This window comes from Ambystoma mexicanum, chromosome 5q, assembly GCF_040938575.1.
Source record: "Ambystoma mexicanum isolate Mex_15411 chromosome 5q, UKY_AmexF1_1, whole genome shotgun sequence".
Lineage (NCBI taxonomy): Eukaryota > Metazoa > Chordata > Amphibia > Caudata > Ambystomatidae > Ambystoma > Ambystoma mexicanum.
In genome coordinates, this window is record NC_090933.1 from 587,198,472 (window position 1) to 587,218,671 (window position 20,200).

The following is a 20,200-nucleotide window of genomic DNA, read 5'->3' on the forward strand; positions in this document are numbered from 1 at the left end:
GATGTTTAATAAGACCAGGGTAAGCCCCATGTGGTACATGATGGATCTGGGTAATCTGTATTCTCTCATGCACCAATTTCCCTACTATAATGGATTACTCACATTCTATTCTAAGAGTGACTGATGGACACAGCTGATATGGAATAATGTCCTAACCGCCTGAAAATCATCCAGTGCTGCAATAAGGAGTGGTGCCCTCTGTCCTATGCATGGTGGTGATTTGCATCTATTCAGATGGTGATTTACATGCCAACTGAGCCTGATTATTTAGGTTTCTATCCGTCCCATCATTCTTTGTGCATTGCAATTTATGAGGACAAGAGGCCAATGATACCAATTGAAGAGAGAAGAACATTCTGTACGGAGAGTGCCCATAAAGATGCCAACATGTTGGGGGCAAAGGTGAACACTGAGAGAGCGCTTGGACGGGTGACAAGTCCATGACACAGAATTCTTTCTGTGCGAGCGTTGCCAAGCAATACAACAGTGGGCACACGTGGTTAACAGCCATCAACTCTCCCACATTCTGAACATGATAGCTACGTTCTTGATCTTGCCACTTGATGAAGACTGCTTTACAACTACATTACTCTGTTTCTAGGCAGGTGAATGTAAAGACACATTTATGTTGCCCTTGATGATTGGTTTACAGGGGTGCGTCATGCGTTTGAGTATCTCCTACACTTGATAATCTACCATTTTAATTGTGTTATTTAGAGATATTAAAGCACTTGAAGTTGGCATGCTCAGCCCTGGCATGCTCAACCCGCCACCCTTGCATCTTGAAATGTGTAAGGCATTTCAAACTTCCCTTCTACTCTCATAGTTGCAGTATAGTGCAATGCATAATACTCATGCAGGTTTACACAATTCTGTCTATGCTGTGGAATTATGCTACCTGCCTGTAGCATGGGCTGCTCAATGTTACTTATGCAGCTGCCGGTGGAACACGTGCTGGGACTGCACACTGCACACCTTGAAAGCACAGACACTCACCTGCCCATTGGCGACTCTAGTTCAGATTTCTCCTGCTGGCAAGGGTGTGTTCTGTCCCACAGCACCCAGGATACCATTGTGTCCACAGGTTGCCATGTGACCCCTGATGTTTAGTCATATCTAGTGATGTGTTTTCATTTTATGTTCCCACCGGTCTGATCACCAACATTTGTGCTGGTTTTATTTACATGTATTCACTCAAAATTCATAAATAAATACATAAATGCATCTATCAATACATAAACGAGACCACATTCATTGGGGGCGTGGGTACGTTGGTTTGGGGGTGGAGTTTTGTGTTTTTTAGAGGAGAGTCATTGGAAATTTGAGAAATGTTGTTTGTTGGCCAGAGATGACGGGGAGTGAGACCTGCCTCCCCACGGGGTGATTGAGGGGTGCTGCTATGGATGAACACAATGGTAGGCAAGCATGTAGTTGCTGCATCAGAAAAGATTCTTTGATCTTGTGCTCGTAGGGCTGACTATAATCCTCTATGAATGTTGAGTGGAAAGATGCCTGAATCACAGCCCTTAGATCAAGAGGCAGGAAGATCTTCCTTTCCAGTCTATTGAAGTTAACTGTTTTGAACCATTGCTGATAAAGTTCAAAACGTACAAAATCTTTAAGCAGAATCTGGACCTGGTTACCCAGAGAGTGTTTGTAGTTGCTAATGATGCCCTGCAGCTCCTCTGTGATCGCTGTGTTGGGGCGAAATCATGAGAAGGGCTTCCTCACATGGGGAAGATTACACTAAGGGCCTCATTACAAGTCAGCCGGTCCGGAAAGAACGGTGGTGGTAAATCCGCCACCACCGTTCCTTCCGGACCAGCTGATTGAGAGTCCTGCAGGCGGGAGGTGTCGTTCCCGCCAGGTCTGACCTGGGGGGTTTAACACCACCCGCCTGCAGGCGGACATGGAAACAAGGGCACCATTACAGCATGGTGCTGGTGTTTCCACTTCCCTATTCTCATGGAGTACTATGGGACTCCATGGGAATGGAGATTAACAGTATTCCGCCTCTGGAATTACCGGGTCATCGGGGTTGTAATGTCCCGGTGATTCCGGCAATCATGGAGGCGGAATGGTAATACGAGTCCGGCGGTAACCTGCCGGAATTTCTGGCACTGTTACCGCCGGACTCGTAATGAGGCCCTAACATTTGGTTTGATTCTCATAACTGTGACCAACAATCAGGTTTACAGTGACTGGGAATTTTGCTGAATGATAGTCAAACAACAGTAGGCATACTCAGGCAGTCACAAAAAGAAAAAAGAACTGTACTTGTGTGATGAGCAGACAGACAGTATACTGGGATACCTCTATATCTACCTTAATGGCAGTGACAAACTATTACTACCATTATTAGTTATTAATATCTCAATTACCAACTAGGCCCTGATTGTATTGTCAGTAAACTCTTTAAAACAGCTGCTAAAATAGGCCTCAGCTTGTTCCCATTGACTACAGATGCCCCGCCCCACTCAAAGGTTCCAATTTTGAATAACCTACCATATACACATTCTTTTGAATGGAGGTCTTTGATTATATATGTCTATAGAATATAATTTAAAAGAAAACCTCAACTGGCCATTGTGAAGTAAGTGCACTGTGGAGCCCCAAAGAAAAGCATCAATGCTGGTGATGGGAATCGAACCAACAACACCTGCCCATTGTTTAGTGAGAGTATCCTAAGCATGCACTCTATCCTCTTGCCTAACAACATTACAACTAACCACTTGTTTGGTAGTGAATGATGCATCCATGTGTGTTCTGGACATGGCATTCAGTTGCAGGTGCTTCAACCGCTTCTGAATGACAATCAGCCTCATGTTTCTATCTGTATGAAAACACATTTACTGTAGCACTCAACGCGCAATGGTGAAATACTGCTGCCATAACTATATTTCGAACCTGAAAAAAAAATATTGTCAATTCTGGTGTTGGAAATCAAACTGTCAGCCCCTGCTCCCCGTTTATTGAGCGCCCCCAAGCCTGTGCCCTAACCTCTGGCTCACCAAGCTGATAGGAATGATATGCAGCAGAAGGATTCTGTGTCTTAGGATGGCCAGCCCATGGGCATGCAGCATTGAATAAGAGAGCAGCGTTTGGATTTCCAGAGCAAACAGAAGGTAGAAGAACAGAGGAAGGCAGCGACAAACAAATGTCTGCAACCTGCAGGCAAATGTCCCCAAATTCAGACAGACCAAAACAATGTCTTATTCTTTCAGTCTCAGAAAACAGGTTCCATCGAAAGGGATGCCTGGTATCCCTCTAATCTAGCACTGTGTAATGCATTGTTCATTCTTGTTAGGATTTGTATTTATGAAGTTGATCAGTGTCCTGCATTATCGTCATTACTCAGACAGTAACCCTGCTTGTACACTGCTTTTAATCCCATCCCAAAAATGGATAATAATTTATCATTGGGCATTAGAGCAGCCAATCAGTACTCAATAAATCAGTAATCATTGAATGCATCTTTTATGTGTTATAAATATGCATGTGCATAATGATAATACGGAGCTTAAAGCTATGTCGCCAGTCCACACCATGCCTACTGTATGTTCTCTAGAAGCGTTTCCAGAGGTACACGTTGATGAGAGAGTGAACGTGTGGAGTGGTTTGTGTCGTACCACAGTTTGCATGTGTTACAGACTTTCTTCAAAGACTGGGCTGCAAACAATGTCACTTTGCTAATGCTGCGGCAGTGAATGGGGTGTTATCAAGAACTCAACATACAATACACATTTGGGACTGTCATTCCTTATTTCACCAATGCATCATTACCTCCAGTTTTGTAACCTGTACTTACATATTCTCTATTTCAGTCATTAATTTGGACCAATGAATTGCAAGCGAACACAATGGAAAATGAGCACAGAGCGTGATAAGGTGGCAAGGAGAGACCATCACTGATGGTGTATTGTGAAAGCTAGGCATAGAGAAAATAGGAGACGCAGCAAGTTTGGGAAAGGAGAGACACAAGGACACTGAGGGGGTGAATACATTAAAACAAAAGTGTTAAAGAGGGGAAGGAAGATGGGAGAAAGTAGAAAGAGATGAGGAAAGGCTGAAATATAGGGAGGTTAAACACCAAGTCATGGTAGACAGGCATAGGGAGGAAAAATGAAAACTGGGAATTAAATGAGGGCAAAAGGAAGGCGAGGGCAGGTGCTAACCGAGAAGGTGGGTTGAGTTGGAATGGGAAATGGAGATGCAAGGATGGAGATTGAGGGGCATGTATTCCTTGCACACTCACCTATAGACATGTCTTATATGGTACGATAACCTTTGGGCCATTATTATGTGATGGGCAGGCCTTCCGTGGCACAGTACATGCTCAGTAGGGATCCTCTGGTACAGTAACTGTAATGGGCAATCGTTGTGTGGCCCAGTAACCAATGGGAATACCTTTTGTTGTATTAACCCATCAGCAGAATTTCTGCAACATAGTAACTGGTTGGCAATCAACCTGTGCACAAACAAATGGCCAAGCCACATAGCCCTGTGCCAGAGTAACTGTTCTGTAAACTGTGCAGTACACATTTCTAGGTAGGTGGTTCTACCGTGTCAGATAACCTTAGAAACAAGCCTCCTCTTGCAGCACAGTAGCTAATGGACACTTGTTCTGTGCACATACACTGATCAGCAAACTCAACACACCACAGTGACCACAGTGCAAGCTCAATTCATAACACAAATATCAAGCAATGGTTTCACAACACTATTCTTTAGGCTAAGTAGCTTGAAAATCATTTGCCATATTCTGGGTCTGATGAATTTTGTTTTTGGCAAAGAATTCTGATGGACAGATTCTCTTCCACATTTAAGTCTTCTGCCATTAGAGACCTGATTGATGTTGTTCTCCCTTAGCATTTAAATTATGATTAGCGATAATTATCCTGTGACATCATGTTTCCAGATGGGCATATTATTCCCAGTAGAGTAAAAATGCTTGCTTGTATCTTTGGACACTGTGTTGTACTCTGTAATGAGTAGACTAAACTAAGTATGTTTATACTGATCAGAGAGTGCCTTTAATGGTTTGAACATGTTCTTGTTTTGCTGCATGGAAAAAGATACATTCACTGTGCCTCATTTCAAAATGCTATCTGTTTGCATGAGTTCCCTTTCAGATGTGTCTCAATTCTATAGCCGTGTATATCCACCATAGTTAGAAACATGTGCTCTGACTTGCAGCATGCAGACCAAGTTTCTCAAACGTATAGAAGCTCACTCCGCTATGCTCGCTCACATAGTAGCTCACCTCATCCCCCAGTTGCATAGCAACCGAAAAAAAGAGTATGCTCTCTAAAACTCTGATATTTCACTGAGCAAAAATAATGCAAAAACGTGAACATTCCCAGAGGTACATATGATGTTGCCCTAAGAGTGCATATTCTTGTCATTTCAGGAACCCTGCACTGCATTTCCCCCCCAAAACATAGTATTCAATGTTGCTGAATTCACTGTGTTAAAGTTCTTTTTAAATACCTTTTTCTATTACATTTCCGAAATGTTTACTAGGATATATAAAGGTTTAATATTGTTCAAAATAGTTGCATGCTCTCTAACCTAAAATCCCCAAACCTAAATGGATCTCTTGCCAGTAAGACAGTACACAGTGCTGTTGGGACAGGTCCAATGAATTAGAGGTGTCTGGCACTTTTGCTGTTTACAAATGAATAGCTGATCATGGTGGTCATCAGCATCCAGGCTCACATCTTCATAGCTCCATAAAATGAAATCACCTACTAAAGCACATTTTGTACATGGCCAAAGGCCCTACAACAAATGTCTTTCAAAATGTCTTTACCAAAAGGTTTATCTTATTCAACAGCTCAGTCATGTTTTTTGTGAACATGCTTCACGTATCACCTGAGCTGTGCTCGGCCCATTTGGGCGTCACTTAGGTCTGGTAACTCTGATGGAGTCCTTACATAATTTAGATTGAAAACTGGTGTGGGTGTTTTGTAACGGGACACTGATCACCCCTAAATTTAATTACAATTCAAACTCACAGTAATTTCAGAAAGGAGTAGCTAACTATTTTCTAATGACCACATATGCTGCATTAGTAGTCTGGTGGTTGTAACACTAAAAAGCAACCAGTATTATATATTTTTTAAACGATCCAGACACTTCCATGCATTGCGGTTCAAAATGTATGTATATGGTATCTCTGCATAAATTAACAGGATTCACAAAAAACGTTATCTCAACAAAAATTTGAAAAAATGTGAAAAACCAACATTAACTCATTAGGGAGCATGTGCTAATGTTTCGCCCATTTATGCTTTATCCAGGTGATATTCATTCATCATAATTCATTACCACTCTCCAATGCAATTATGAGCAGCCTAGCTTTCCAAAAAATACATTCACATTAATAACCATTTACTATGATGTGTCCTATCAATCCACACTTTTTTTGTATCAGTGTATTCTAGAAGTGGGACTTTATTTTGATTTAGATATCAGTATTCAGTGTGACATGAATCAGGATCACTACCACCTAATAGAGATGACAAACTGACGTGAGGTACACCATGGCAATAGATGGTTGACTATGAATGAGGTGTTAGATTGGAAGCACTTTAGCTAATTGGACATACAATATGTCTTTCTTGCAGATTGTCATGGAAATGGCAACACAGACAATTAGTGGAAGAATTAGATACTGTGCATATATATATATGATTGCCCATAACATAAAACCACAGGTACAAACATTTTGGTTAAATCAGTTAGATCTAATATAATTTTAGTACAATAGGAATAACACTAAGATACCATTCTCTGTTATACCGCAGGACATAGAACTACAATTGGTTGTCTAGATTTCAGTGAAATGTTTCCAATATAGGCAAATGGAAAAACAGGAAGTGAGGTAAGAAGGTTACATAACACCTATTATTTGCTGTTTATCCATAGCCATGGGAACAAGTGTTTAGAAGGAATGACTATCTAGACTGTCCAGTAGGGGTGATGACCAGATGTGTGGAGCGTGGGGTCCCAGGTACACAACACGAGTTGAAGATTTAAATAATGTTTGCTTGGGAATGGATATTATTTGCTCATGTATTGAAGTGGACATGACCAGTGTTATCTGACTCACTGCTGCAGAGACAGTTTTGAATGAATTGTTAATAAATAATAGTTCATTTTTACTATGCTATATTTCTTGCCGGTGTCTCTGTTTTACTCTTTCTGTCTCTCTTTTTTTCTAGAATACACTGATACAAAAAAAGTGTGGACTGACTTTATTTAGACTATCACGCTCAGGTTTATTCCAACTAAGGAGCTTTTGGGGTGTGTCCCTAATGATCTCGAGTTTTCAGGTGTACTGCAAATAAAACATTCACATGTGTGACCTTTGCCCCACCTACAATGTTCTCCATGAAGAAGGCTACTTTCATTATCTTTTCAAAAATGTCTTTAGCTCCTGGGCCATGCTCTGAGATTCCTCTCACCCAACATCTACTTTCATCTGATGTTTTGGTTACAGCTTACTAGAAGCTAGTCATTGCTTCTGAAGTGCCACTCTATTGAAATGTTTAAACACAACACGGATGGCGGTAAGGGTTTACCGGTACCGCCTTACTACGAGGTCTCTTTGCGGGTTGGGGAATTTAACGCCTACTTTTTGCAGGCGTTAAAAACCAACCCGCAAAGGGACCAGGGAGCTAATTACGGTACCGCAATTTGCGGTACCGTAATTAGCGCCTTCCCCATTCCCATAGAGCCCTATGAGGCAAAAATGGGAATGGGGAAGGGCAATGATGGAAGGGGGAATTACCGCCCCGCCAACCTTGGAATAGGGCGGTAATTCCCCTTTCCACCAAGGCGGTGCCGGTATTTTACCGGCATGATCCATGGCGCTAATAGCGCCATGGTTCACCGCCATCCGTGTAATGAGGCCCAATCAATGTTAAGTCAGTCAATGGCATGTTTTTCAAGTCCTCACCTGAGATCTGATTTTTCATGTACAATACAGCTCCCCCTATAAACATCACTTCTTTTGCTCCTTATTATGCTTTTATGTGGATATGCCACCCCCCATCGTGGTATCATACAGAAGAATACATGTATGCACAAAGCTCCTTCAGCTTGACATTTTAGTCATTATGCAGCACAAGAAACAGATAATACATTAGGAATGGATGCTGGAAGTCACACTAAAGTTCAGTTGTCTTATTGAGCATAGCAATACAAGGTCGGGTACCTAGCTTTGACATCCTAGGAAAGAAATTAATATCCTCACCTTGTAAGAGGTAAGAAGCCAGGGGCCACACAACCTTCATACAGTAATGTGCATTTTGCAAGAGGTTAATACAGCTATGGCGCAACACAAAAGTAATCAGGCCATCATCTTCACATCAGAGCTAACCATGAAAGCACTAGAGAATAAGGGGGTAATTCATAGAATTCAGCGCGGTGGCGCACGCAGCTGGCGCACAGAGTCTGCGCCAGCCGCGTGCGCCAAGACCCATTTCGGCTCACAGCGTATTAATGGATTTATATATCCATAAGCAGCAGGGGCGTAGAGTGGTGCAGCGACCCTGCAGCAGTGCCAGTTACGCCCCCAACCCCACCCTGTGCGCCAAAAACATTGCACAAATTCAGTACATGGCGCAAAGACTAGTGGACCAGCATACAGTCCCCCAACCACGAAATTGTGTGTATAAATCCACACGCACCCCTCAGAATACACGTACCGCACTTGCACCAGCAAAATCGCGTGTATAAATCCACACGCACCCCCGGAATACACATACCCCGCTCGCGTTAGCGAAAAACGTGTGTAAAAGAACACACGCACCCCGGGAATACGCGCAGGCAGCCCATCCACCCTCCCCATTCACCACAGGCAGCCCAGGCCACAGGGGGGACTTTTTCCATGCATTTTACCTGATGAGAGTGGGGTACATGTATTCCGGGGGTGTGCAGGTACTTTTACACGCGTTTTCGCTAGCGTGAGGGGGATACGTGTATTCTGAGGGGTGCGTGTGTTTTTTTACATGCACGTGCACTACAGGGGTCACGTATCTCTTTTTCTTGCTTTTCTGGGGTTCCTGAGTGTTGAGTGACACGTCATTTCTCCTACGGGGCCACAGAATGGGACATTCATTGTATACTGTATATACGTGTTTGTTGTTTGCGCACACTTTTGTAATGCACAGGGACGCTACCGCCTGCCTTCGTGTGACGGACGTGTTTAGGCCTGTGCGTTGGTTTCCCCTATTCGATTCCGTGAATATGTGTGGTTCGCGTGCGTGTGGGCGTTCCGTGTATTTCCCTGCAGTACTTCCCCAGTTACACCTTCTTTTTCACGCGTTGTTCCTGTGTTCCGCCCCTGTGTTCCGCCCCCTTTTTGGTGTGTGCGCTGACATTGTGCGCGTTCACTGTGCGCATCACGCACAGAGTTCTGGATGTTGCAAAGACGTGTGCACCCATGTGCACCACCCGCCGATTTTACACGCATCCCGGGGAAAGCATGCGCAGTGCCTTCCATGAATCGCACGCGTGCACGTGCGCTTGCTTTTTCACACTTGCGCCAGCTTGCGCCATGAATCGGCCCATATATCTTTTCAATCTAGCATGAATGAATTAAATACGGAAACATATTTTTCTTAAGGCAGTACATTTTGAAAAATCCAGAGTGGAATGATAACCCTAATCATTGCAGTGAATACAGCGAAACATTATGAAAGTTTCAGTAATGCTATTCAACTTCTAGCAAATTCCAAACAAGTGAGTACAGGTTCGGATTAGGATTCTAATAGATTAAATTAGTCAAGCACATACACCACACAAATATATATCAGTGATTGGCAAACATTTTGATAGAAAAAAATGCAATAAAGTTTGAATACTGTTTTCCAATCTCTAGTCCAATTAGCAACAATAACATGCATTAATTCCGAAATGGATCAATGCCCTTGTGATTCCCCTGATACTCCCAAATTTAAAAGGGCTATGAATTGGAAATGTACAAATCTGGTTTTCTTTACCCATACCTGCATCATCAACAGTCATCAATATGGCTTACAGAAAGTGACATCCGTTAGATTGTAGCTTTCAGAGCCTAGAAAGAAATACTATTTATAAAGTTTATCGACAATCGATTAGGATAAGGAATAAGCCACTTTAATTGGGGTGCGGACAGCATTGTACTTTGGGCAACTATATTTATTAGTGTTGCCATTCACACCATACACATTCCACTATCAAAGTGAAGGATCCATTTGTTGTACACGTATGTTTTCTTAGTTGAATGTGTTGTGTATTGTGTCTTAGTGACTATGACAATTAGTGCATACATGGCAGCTGTAAGGTTTTGAGAGGCCTATGTTGTTAAAGCAACAAACACATTTAACACTATAAATGCATCACTTATTACAAGGAGTGTAGATATGCATTTTCACTGTCCATATTCATTCAACAAAATCACCAAAGACGACTTCTACTTTGAAGAGGAGTATTTTCACCTATTTTTTAAAAAAATGGATATGCACTCTGGCAACCTATTACTATTTTAAACATCATAATAAAGTGTATACAGAATGTGCAGTCCAGTGGTTTCTCGCGCTAGAGATCATTGGTGTATGTGGCTTTGTTTATTGGTAATGCTGCAGGTAGAGACCGAGTGTACAGGCTATTCTGCATGTGCCCTGTTGAGTAATACATAATCAAAAAATATATTTTGGTACTGAAATCTGCACTCGTTATCTCTATCATATATGCTAATTATTAGTCGCTTGGTGTTAAACATAATGCTATTGTTTATAAATGACTCAATATCCTCCTAGTCAGTTAATACTTTGACATATGATCATAGCTAATTAATCTCACAAAGTCGTACTTCTACAATCACATGTATAAACCTCTTTTAACACAAAAAGCAAAGCTATGCAGATGATGCGGAAAAATTGTAATAAATACCAAAACACATGTTTTGAGCTCAGAAACTGTTCTTCAGGGCAACTATGCTAATGAGGGCTGTTGGTAAATCATTAGTGATGAAAACATGCACATTAAAAACAATTACATTACATTTAAATTGACAGATAAGTCATGCATTTTAAAACATGTTACCAAAACATTAATTTTACTCACATAAAATAAAACATTGTGATGAAAATTCTAAATAAAATGAAGAAAAAAACATGTTAGTTCTATTCTATTGTTTTGTTCTATTGTTTGAAAATAAACATGTGATAATTCATTAATTATTCATATGTGGATTGAAGTGTAGAAAACACTGCATTTTTTTTTAAACTCACCACTCTTTAGTCCAAATCCCAGAGCAGATGTCATGGGATTACATTGCACTGGCTACTCATCATTCATGAATTTTGATCTAATGCACTCTCATACTCTCCTCAAATAAAATCATATTTTTTATTGTCTTGTGTCGACATGCTTTGAATGAAGCAGTGTAATACATATACACTGTTTATCAAGTCGAGTGAGAAGGTATCAAATATTAACATAGCCCCTCGTTTAGTAAGAAGGGCTTCATTTTCGGATGAATAACGATGATAAAATGTATAACAAGAAATACATGTAAAGTTTTGCACTTTACTCCTGTGTTCATGTGAATACTAAAATATTGTACTGCATATTGTCTGTTTCATTAGCAGCCTCACTGCCTGCCAACTGTTGTTTTAACTGTGTAAACTGTAACTAGCGCCTAGACGCCCATGGGTTAAGTGTTCTCCTGCAAATGTATAAGTAATAATACTTCTAATAATATGAATAATAGTTATAATAATAAATAATGATAATCATAATATGATGATGTTCATTTCATGATTTTTAGATACATACATTTGATAAATTTGGCAAAATAAAAATATTTTTTCATTGAGAGAAGCTAAGTGGTTCAAGGTCTATCCAAAATCGCCTTGATCTTTGTGTCTTTTGACATGTGTTGGTGCCTGTGTAGATCAGGGTTGAAGCCTGATGTCCCAGAATTACAGTTGAATTTACCTACTCAACATGTACAAAATTATTAATTTTCTAAAATATTTTTACTGTAATTCCATTATATAAAATGTTAAGAACAGAAAATCATTTCAAACTGTTTATATAGCTTGTTTTTTCATATTGCTGTTACTCTGTTAAGTTTAACATATATTGTTTTTAATTGTCAATCCAGAATTCCATATCTCATTGAGAGCTTAAAAAAAGGATGTATAAGATGGTCATCAAATGTTTCTAACCCATCCTAATGTCACCCCACTAGGGCCATTTGGTTTCATAATGTAAACATTAAAGTATGTCTGATACTGTGTTTTTGGAATATTTCAATTTGTAAGTGTTGAAGGATAGGTGGTTTATGCGGGAATATCCGGTATGCGATTCACGTATGTCTACATTCAAACTGTGATTGTAGTATAGGATAATACGTTAACTTATACAAACATGAATCTCTTTATCCATGTAAAGTCATCAATAATCACTCTTAGATTGAAAATGAGCATTGCCTCCATCTGTCTCCTCTGCTTTTGCTGATCTCCACCTCTGTCAGTCCTCTTGATATGTTAGAATACAAATAATGTGATTTGTTCAATGTTGGCTCTTTCATGGTCCTATTGCCAGTGTAAAGATCGGGGGTGGTGATCATTTCTTATTTTCTAAGAATAGATTAGCTCTCTTATTCTGATTCTTAGTTCCCATTTCATGCCACCTATGTACAATTCTATCAATTTACACATGATACAATACATCTTATCTCTACCTTTACAGAGTTGTGTGGACCTAAGCATACTTGCACAAAAAACAGGTACCACATTTATAACAACCTTCAATTCCAACACCTCTCTGTTGGTAGTTTATTAGGCACCATGCAACTAGGACTGACATGGCTTTCAATGGTATGACCCCAGTGGTATGTAAGGACTGCTGCATTCGTGGACTATTTTAATGCTCACACCAGAGACAGGACTCTGTACTCTTACTTGGCCTCCCCACTGACTGTTAGGCAGAAACCTGTGCAGTTCCCTGTGGGACCACTGCAAAAAGTTTAAGTCTACAGGAGTTAGCAGTAAACCCGATTGGTAGCAGTCTGTACCACCCAGATGTACCTGGTAGCCGTGGCTGAGCAGTCAGACTTCTCTCAAGACGAGTTAGGCCTTATTTGGAGTATACAGGATAGGGCAATTTACACAGTAGAACAAGCAGACACTGATCAGAGCTTGGGTGTAAAGATATATAATTATTTATTTAAAAACACATCTATGGAAAACACACTGGCACTAATATGGCAAACAACTTCAATCACAGTTACTATAAGTATATATCAATCCCATAACAATATTTCGACAAGTCTAGGTTCAACGGCACCACTTATTTGCAGACAGAGGTGAATGCTTTAACCTAGAGGGCACTCTAGTATTCGTTAGAAAGGGAGAGAAAAAGGCAGGGTATGAAACCAACTCAGTACCAACACTTTTACGAAACAAATGCAAGGCGAGCAAGGCAGGGTCTACTGTAAATCACAAAGTTCCGAGGCTTGGCCCACTCGGAGAGAGGCAAGGCTGTATGTCCCAAAAGTATCACAGTGGAAATGCACTTCAAGTCTTTGTAGCAAAATGTCACAGGAAGGTTGGACCAGTTTTAGAACAAACGTTTAAGAAGGTCTGGAGGCGACCCAATGGAAAGGTAAGGATTTAAGACACCTCACGCTAACCGTTTCACGGGAAGCCAGGCGGACACAGTACCTTGCAAGTGAAGAGACAGCTCCGGCGGGGGCAGTTGTTCCTGGTGGTGGATGCAAGTCGGGGCTTTGCCAGAAGATGAGAGGATCCCGTCGTCGAGGAAAAGTTGAAGATCGTTGCACCACCAGGGAAGAGACCGGCCGCGGAGTGCTCCGTCACAAGGCACCACCTTTTGGTCGCAGTACAGTGGTTAGTGGCTATCCGGTTGCCGGGGTGCTCAGCACGGGCAATTCGACCACTAGACGTCCTGGAAGCGAAGAAAAAGCAAGGGACTGGTTGTTCCCACCAGTCAGGGGAAGAAGACTCTCCAGCAGGGAGATCTCCTCTGTCGTTGGGAAGTGGTGAGTCGGTTCAGCAGGGCTCCACCGGAGGTGTCGTCGTTGCAGGTCGGCTCAGCTTTACCCTCGTCGGATTCTTAGGTCCTGTGGCGACTTGTGAAGTTCCAGTCCCAAAAGCCCTGCTTTTATGCAGAAAACCCCCATTCATTCAGCCTAGCTGTCAATCAAACATGGTAAGTGGTGAGCGGGGCGGCTCACCACTCGGGCCAATCACACCAGAGTGCGACTTGAGTTGGCAAGGCAACTCAGTCCAGGGTGCCTAAACGCCCTCCCACACCCCCTATGGTACCCAGACAGAATGTCACCACTCTGGAGGGCCTCTGTGCAGAAGCCCGCCAAAAGTGGAACAAAGGGCCCAACCTTTGGTTCGGAGTTACAGAGGCGAACACATACGCCATTTTAAAAACCGAGTTCTGGCAGAAAATACCAACCGGTGGATTTATTTAAGACAAATAAACCGGCGGTATGTTAGAGACTAATGTGAAAAAGTATTAGCCTCCAACAATGGGAAGAATCCCATAAGAATATATTCGCTGTCGAATATAAAAAGTAGTATCCACTGCCACCAGCCAAAACTCGACGAGGGGGACGGGACAGTGCCCCCTCGAACAACAGACCCAGGGGTAATCGAATTACCCCTACCAGTACGTCCACAATAGGATGGTTTGTACTAGTTCTGTTAGTAAATTTAGGTCTAGTAAAGCCAATGGTGACTTTACATGCCCTGGGAGACAGTAGTCAGTCCCAGGGTATGGAGTCTATGGTGGGGATCCTCTAGGACACCCCAGTGTTACAGCACGGAGGGTGCGGTGTAACACAGATAGACAAACACATGAGGCCCTATGGAGTAAAAGACCCCATAGCCCATAGAACACATTGACATTCAAAGAAATCAACCACATTCATGTCCAAGAGTGGGAGAAAAAGAGTCTCACTCTTAGCAGGATGAGAAAAACAAACTCCAGAAATCCTGTAAAGCTGCTGGGGGACTCACTAGGTTAGGACATTCAGCCTAAACAGAGAATTCTCCCTAACACTGACCCCCACACTCATGGCAGAAGACATGTTTACCATTCCACATACAGTTTAGATTTTACGGTTCATTTCAATGCAGTCTCACACTGAGGTAAGAATTTTCTGCACTCTGCCCGCCATAATCTCCCCATTTCCTTTTAAGGGATGTAAGTAGTCATTGGACCTATAAGAAAGCTTAACTGTGGAAATGTGGCAGTGCATCTACATTGACCAAACAGAGTCAACCAAACTTACTACCTTCAAAATGTAGTCTGTGTAATCGCTGCACTCAGTGGGTGGAATGAAAACCTACTGACTGTTCATTGAATACCATGAAATCTGACAGTACTGCAAAAGAACACAACATTAGGACTATTCCTGCTACAGATGATTTGAACGAGCAATTAAAGAGCGATATTGAGTGATAGAAATGTCAGAGTGGCTGTCTTCCATTGTAACCATGCATAAGCAAGCCAGACCATCGTGGAAGAATGTCTGTGTGGATTTAAGGCACTTGTACGCATGTATATGGGTGGACAAACCTCTACTGTCCATCTCTTTTGAGATGCTTATCTTTCTCGGATTGGCTAAGTGGTTTTACACACTGTATATAACACTCAAGTATCAGCAGATATATTTACACAAAAAAGGGACACTATCCTTCCTTCATCACCCTCTTTGGGATTATACCAATGTTGTTGCTTACCCTCTTCCAGGCCTATGCCTCACCAGCATTAAAGTCATTTTTCCAGATTTGTCTTCATTTCTGAGGTTGTCAGGTGTTTCAAAGATGATGTATTTTGATAAAAACTAATAATGATGAGATCATGGGTTTAGAATCCATGTTAAAACAATGCCAAATCGTGAGGTGGTGAATTTGCATCATATGGTAAATGCTGTCACTGCCAAGCCCAAAGCAGCCATAGTGGACAACATATTAAATGCAGTTGTACGTCAGTTCTTTATTTCATAAGCAATGTCTATTGCTATTGTACTGTTCGATCAGGTGGGAGATGTGCATCAATGCCACTTGCTGGGATGGATTGCAGCCAGTAGAAGGAGGATGCCAGCCTGAGTAAACACCCTCTTGTTACTCACTTGTATTTGTTCATTGTTACACAAGTCAAGCTGTGAAAAACAAAATCAAAATTTCGAGGCTGAGTACCCCAAAAGGAAATACACCAAACACTGGTTACAAAGGAACATACAAAGTACTTTATTTTATACTGAATCCAGTTACGAAGAACAGAGCAAAATCAGATAGCTATCGGCCCTCAGTGCAACACAACGAACTCCAGCGTGGTTCAGTGTGTTCAGTGAGAGATGCTGTACATTAGAATGCAGGTCTTTTATACTCTTTGTGAGCACAATGTCCAGCCCTACTTCGGGTTAATATTCCGCTAATACATCACCGATCTAGGGTTCATGCCGAATTTCGCACATCCAAATGTAACTGGTTTGCTTTTAATACATATATCAACAAGCCTATACGGCAACTGTGTATTCTGGGATTTCCCATGCAGGTCTTCTCAAACATTAATACAATGTAGTTAAACAAGTGTTCTACGTTCAGTATTTGAATACATTGTTCTTAACATATGCTCGTGGATTAGTTTCATTGCATGAGTAATCCTTTACACACAGGTCAACGAAGGACAAGGTCTCAGTTGACTACCTCAACAAGTGGCCTGCAGGCAAGTTAATTATTAGCTACATACAGAGGTCAAGACAGCCATGTTGTATTTCAGAATGGCATCGTCCACCATTTTAACTCACAGGGTGACTTTACAAAGCGAACCTAAAATGGCTGATTGACCTAAAATGGCGATTTACATTGATTTTAAGGTCAGGACCTTGCAACACGGATTTCTTCGCAAGCGACTTATAAGCAGCTTGGCGTAGGCCAATATACATATATTTATTGCGATAGGAGGCACGATATAATTTCTCATTTGACAAAGCTAGAACTGTTTAAATAGTGTTTGGGATGTGACCAGAATAACCTAACATTGTATTTGTTTCCTACACAGTTACAATGTATGAAGTTCACGTAGTAACAGGAGAACTGTGGAATGCGGGAACAGAAGCAAACGTATACATATCTATCGATGGCGAACATGGAGATACGGGCTCCAGGCAGTTGCTTAAATCAAAGAAAGCAAAACCTTTTTTGAAAGGACAAGTAAGTAAGGAGTGATTGTTTGCTTTAGTATCTGTGGGGAAAACTAAACATTGCTTTGAATTTTAATTAAATTATAGTGTATATGTCATTATCAGCAGGATGTAAATATCCTTCCACGGCAGGACAGAGAGATGGCAACCTACCCCTGTATGGGGAAGTGAGGGTGTGAGGATTATGTGACTTATTGAGTTTTTTGTACCCATGAACATTTTGAAAATAATTTACTGTGAATGGCATTTTATAGTTTGATTCCCATAGAAATGGGATAACACTGCAACATAATGTATGGTGTGTGGCTAACCGCCATGTGAAGTGGATGTTCCTCTCTGAAGCTCCTGCCCGATCCTGTAAAGATGAGGTACAAACGGTGTGCTGAAATCATAATTGGTAGCAAAAAGCGTGAGAAACAGCTTTGACATAAGTGGCTGCACTCTGCTGGGATCTATGAGGTACGGGCTGGGGAGAACAAGTGCATCTGGCACCGCGCAGAACGAAAAGTTTGGGATACAACAGCAGCGAGTTTTACACCCCAGTGAAAGCAGAGGCATCCGGTGGACCTGCGAGAGGAGCAGCAAGCAGTTGCGACATCAGGATCAAGTGGGCTGCAAGGAGGAAGCTGGGAGGGGCCCAACGTTGGCGTGCAGCAGGACTTAGCCTACACGAGCCAGGCAGCTCAGAGGAGGAGGAGGTGAGAAGAGAAAGGCGAGTGACACCGCAAGCCCCTGATCGTGATCACAACTCCGGGACTCCAGAGGTAAGGAGCGGAGAAGTGGAAGGAGGGGCACAGCTTCTCTGGAAACAAGCGAGCATAGACACAGACAGAATGCTACTACAAGGAGGGACCCCAGATCCATAGATTAATATGAAAAAAAGTCCCAAGGGATAAAGAGGGCATACAACGTAATGTGGACATAAACAAAAATGGAACAGGCACGCTGCAAGATAGCCTCAGTACATGAGGAGGGACAGTAAGCAAATGCACAGACCCACACTATTAGAAGCAGATGAACAGGATATAAAAAGGGTCTAGAGCACAAAGGGGCCAAGAGCCAGGGATTAGAAATACAAACTACCTGTTATAAAGGAGGCCAGAAGAGAGAGCAGTGGCCTAGAGACCTGCAGCTAAAACTGGCACACATTTGACACAAGTACAGTCCCACGGCAAAGAAGACCAGGGGAGAGAGAGAGAGGAACCACCCAAACTAACGAGAGGAGAAACGAGGGAGAGAAACAGAGCAGGAAAAAGCCCAAGGCTGTACAGACAGCACACAACAGAGACCAAGCAAAAATAAACCAACAAACTGAAGCAGGGAAAATCTTGCACCATTGATGGCAACAAAAGGAAAAAAAGCCAAATACAAACAGACCACTATGGAAGTGTTCACAACAGGCCAAGATAGCCCCAAAGGAGAGAAAGAGGCAGGGTCAGCTGAAGGCAAGGAGGACAAGATGGACAATGGAAACCAACAAATACTAGCTGCCATAGCAGCACTGCAAACAACTTTAGAAGCAAGGATTGATCCAGTAAGGATTGATGTGGGACTACTAAGGCAAGGTGTGAGGGCTCTTGGCTGAACGCACGGGGTAAGCTGGAAGGTAAAGTGAGAGAAAATACTAAAGAAGTGGCACAGATGATGACAGATGTCAATATACCACAACAAAGGGTAAAACTGCTTGCAGAAAGAGCAGAAGATGCAGAGGACACGTGCGAAGGAACAACCTTAGAATCCTGGGGCTACCTGAGGGCATAGAGGGGTCTGACCCAACTAATTATGTAGAAATCCTACTGGTACAAGAACTAGGACTGGGGAATCTCACACAGGGATTCACAATTGAGCGTGAACCTCAATCCTTAGTCAAGATTCCGCCACCGGGAGATCCCCCTAGGCAGATGACACCCAGATCCTCATACCCCTTTTGGGCAACTTTGAGGCTGACTCAGCCTTGGTGAACCTCATTTACTCCATCATTCAGGCATGGATGGTATCACATGGCCTCTGCCTGAACAATGATAAAACAGAGTTACTAATCCTAGGTTTGGAAACTAACATCAAAAAGCTAGGCCCAAACTACACATCCTTCAACATTGATAACAATACTATCAAGGTGATGTCTGTGGTTAAAACCTTAGGATTCTACGTGGACTCCTCACTCACACTCAAAATGCAAGTCAACTCCCTGGGCTCCACCACAACCTATACCTGCAAACTAATCCGAGCATCTAGACCATATCTTTCTAATGCTAGCCGTATCACTCTAGCCAATGCCCTTATTATGTCAAGACTAGATTATTGCAATGTCCTGTACTCAGGAGCCAACAAATACATCACAGATCAAATTCAGAGATTACAGAATAACGCCCTGAGAGCAGCGTTGGATGTCCCCTATAGAGAGCACATCACCAAATTCAGGAAAGAGGTTAACTGGCTGAAAATAACGGACAGAATCCTCCTTCAAACAGCTTCTCTAACTTCCAAATGCCTGAACAACCTAGCACCTCCTTACTTAGCGGAAAAAATCACCAGGAGTACAGCAGCCCACCCTACTAGATCTGCTAATACATCTATGCTGGAGATTCCCAGGTTTAAACGTTCAACTGCCGGAGAAACTAGCTTCCCTGTCAAAGCTGGGCAATGTTGGAATAAGCTACCACTTGACCTCAGACTAGAACAACCCTTCCCTACATTTAGACATAAGGTACTTAAATGGTTGCGCACTAATGACATTTAACCTGATTCACCTTATTCCTACCTCTCCTGGCTTGCACCTGACCCCCGCACCTGATGATTCATACTGTACAGTAGACGAATATGTATATACAATTTTGTATGTCAATGTCTCCTTGGACCTTGGCCCTCCAAGGCTACGCTCTGTATTATATGTATTTATGCACCCGTTGTACTTAACTGTATGCACCTGTTTATGCTATGTAACCAAGCTATAAG

The 20,200-nt window shown here is 42.2% G+C and overlaps 1 protein-coding gene across 1 annotated transcript in view; it reads left to right on the top strand.

Moving 5' to 3' along the window:
- The window catches only part of RP1 (RP1 axonemal microtubule associated), an 809,829-nt gene that overhangs the window by 441,611 nt on the left and 348,018 nt on the right, over window positions 1-20,200 (top strand). The window contains exon 7 of the mRNA XM_069621057.1: window positions 17,104-17,255. Coding sequence (XP_069477158.1) covers window positions 17,104-17,255 — 152 coding nt within the window. The remainder of the gene's footprint in view (window positions 1-17,103; window positions 17,256-20,200) is intronic.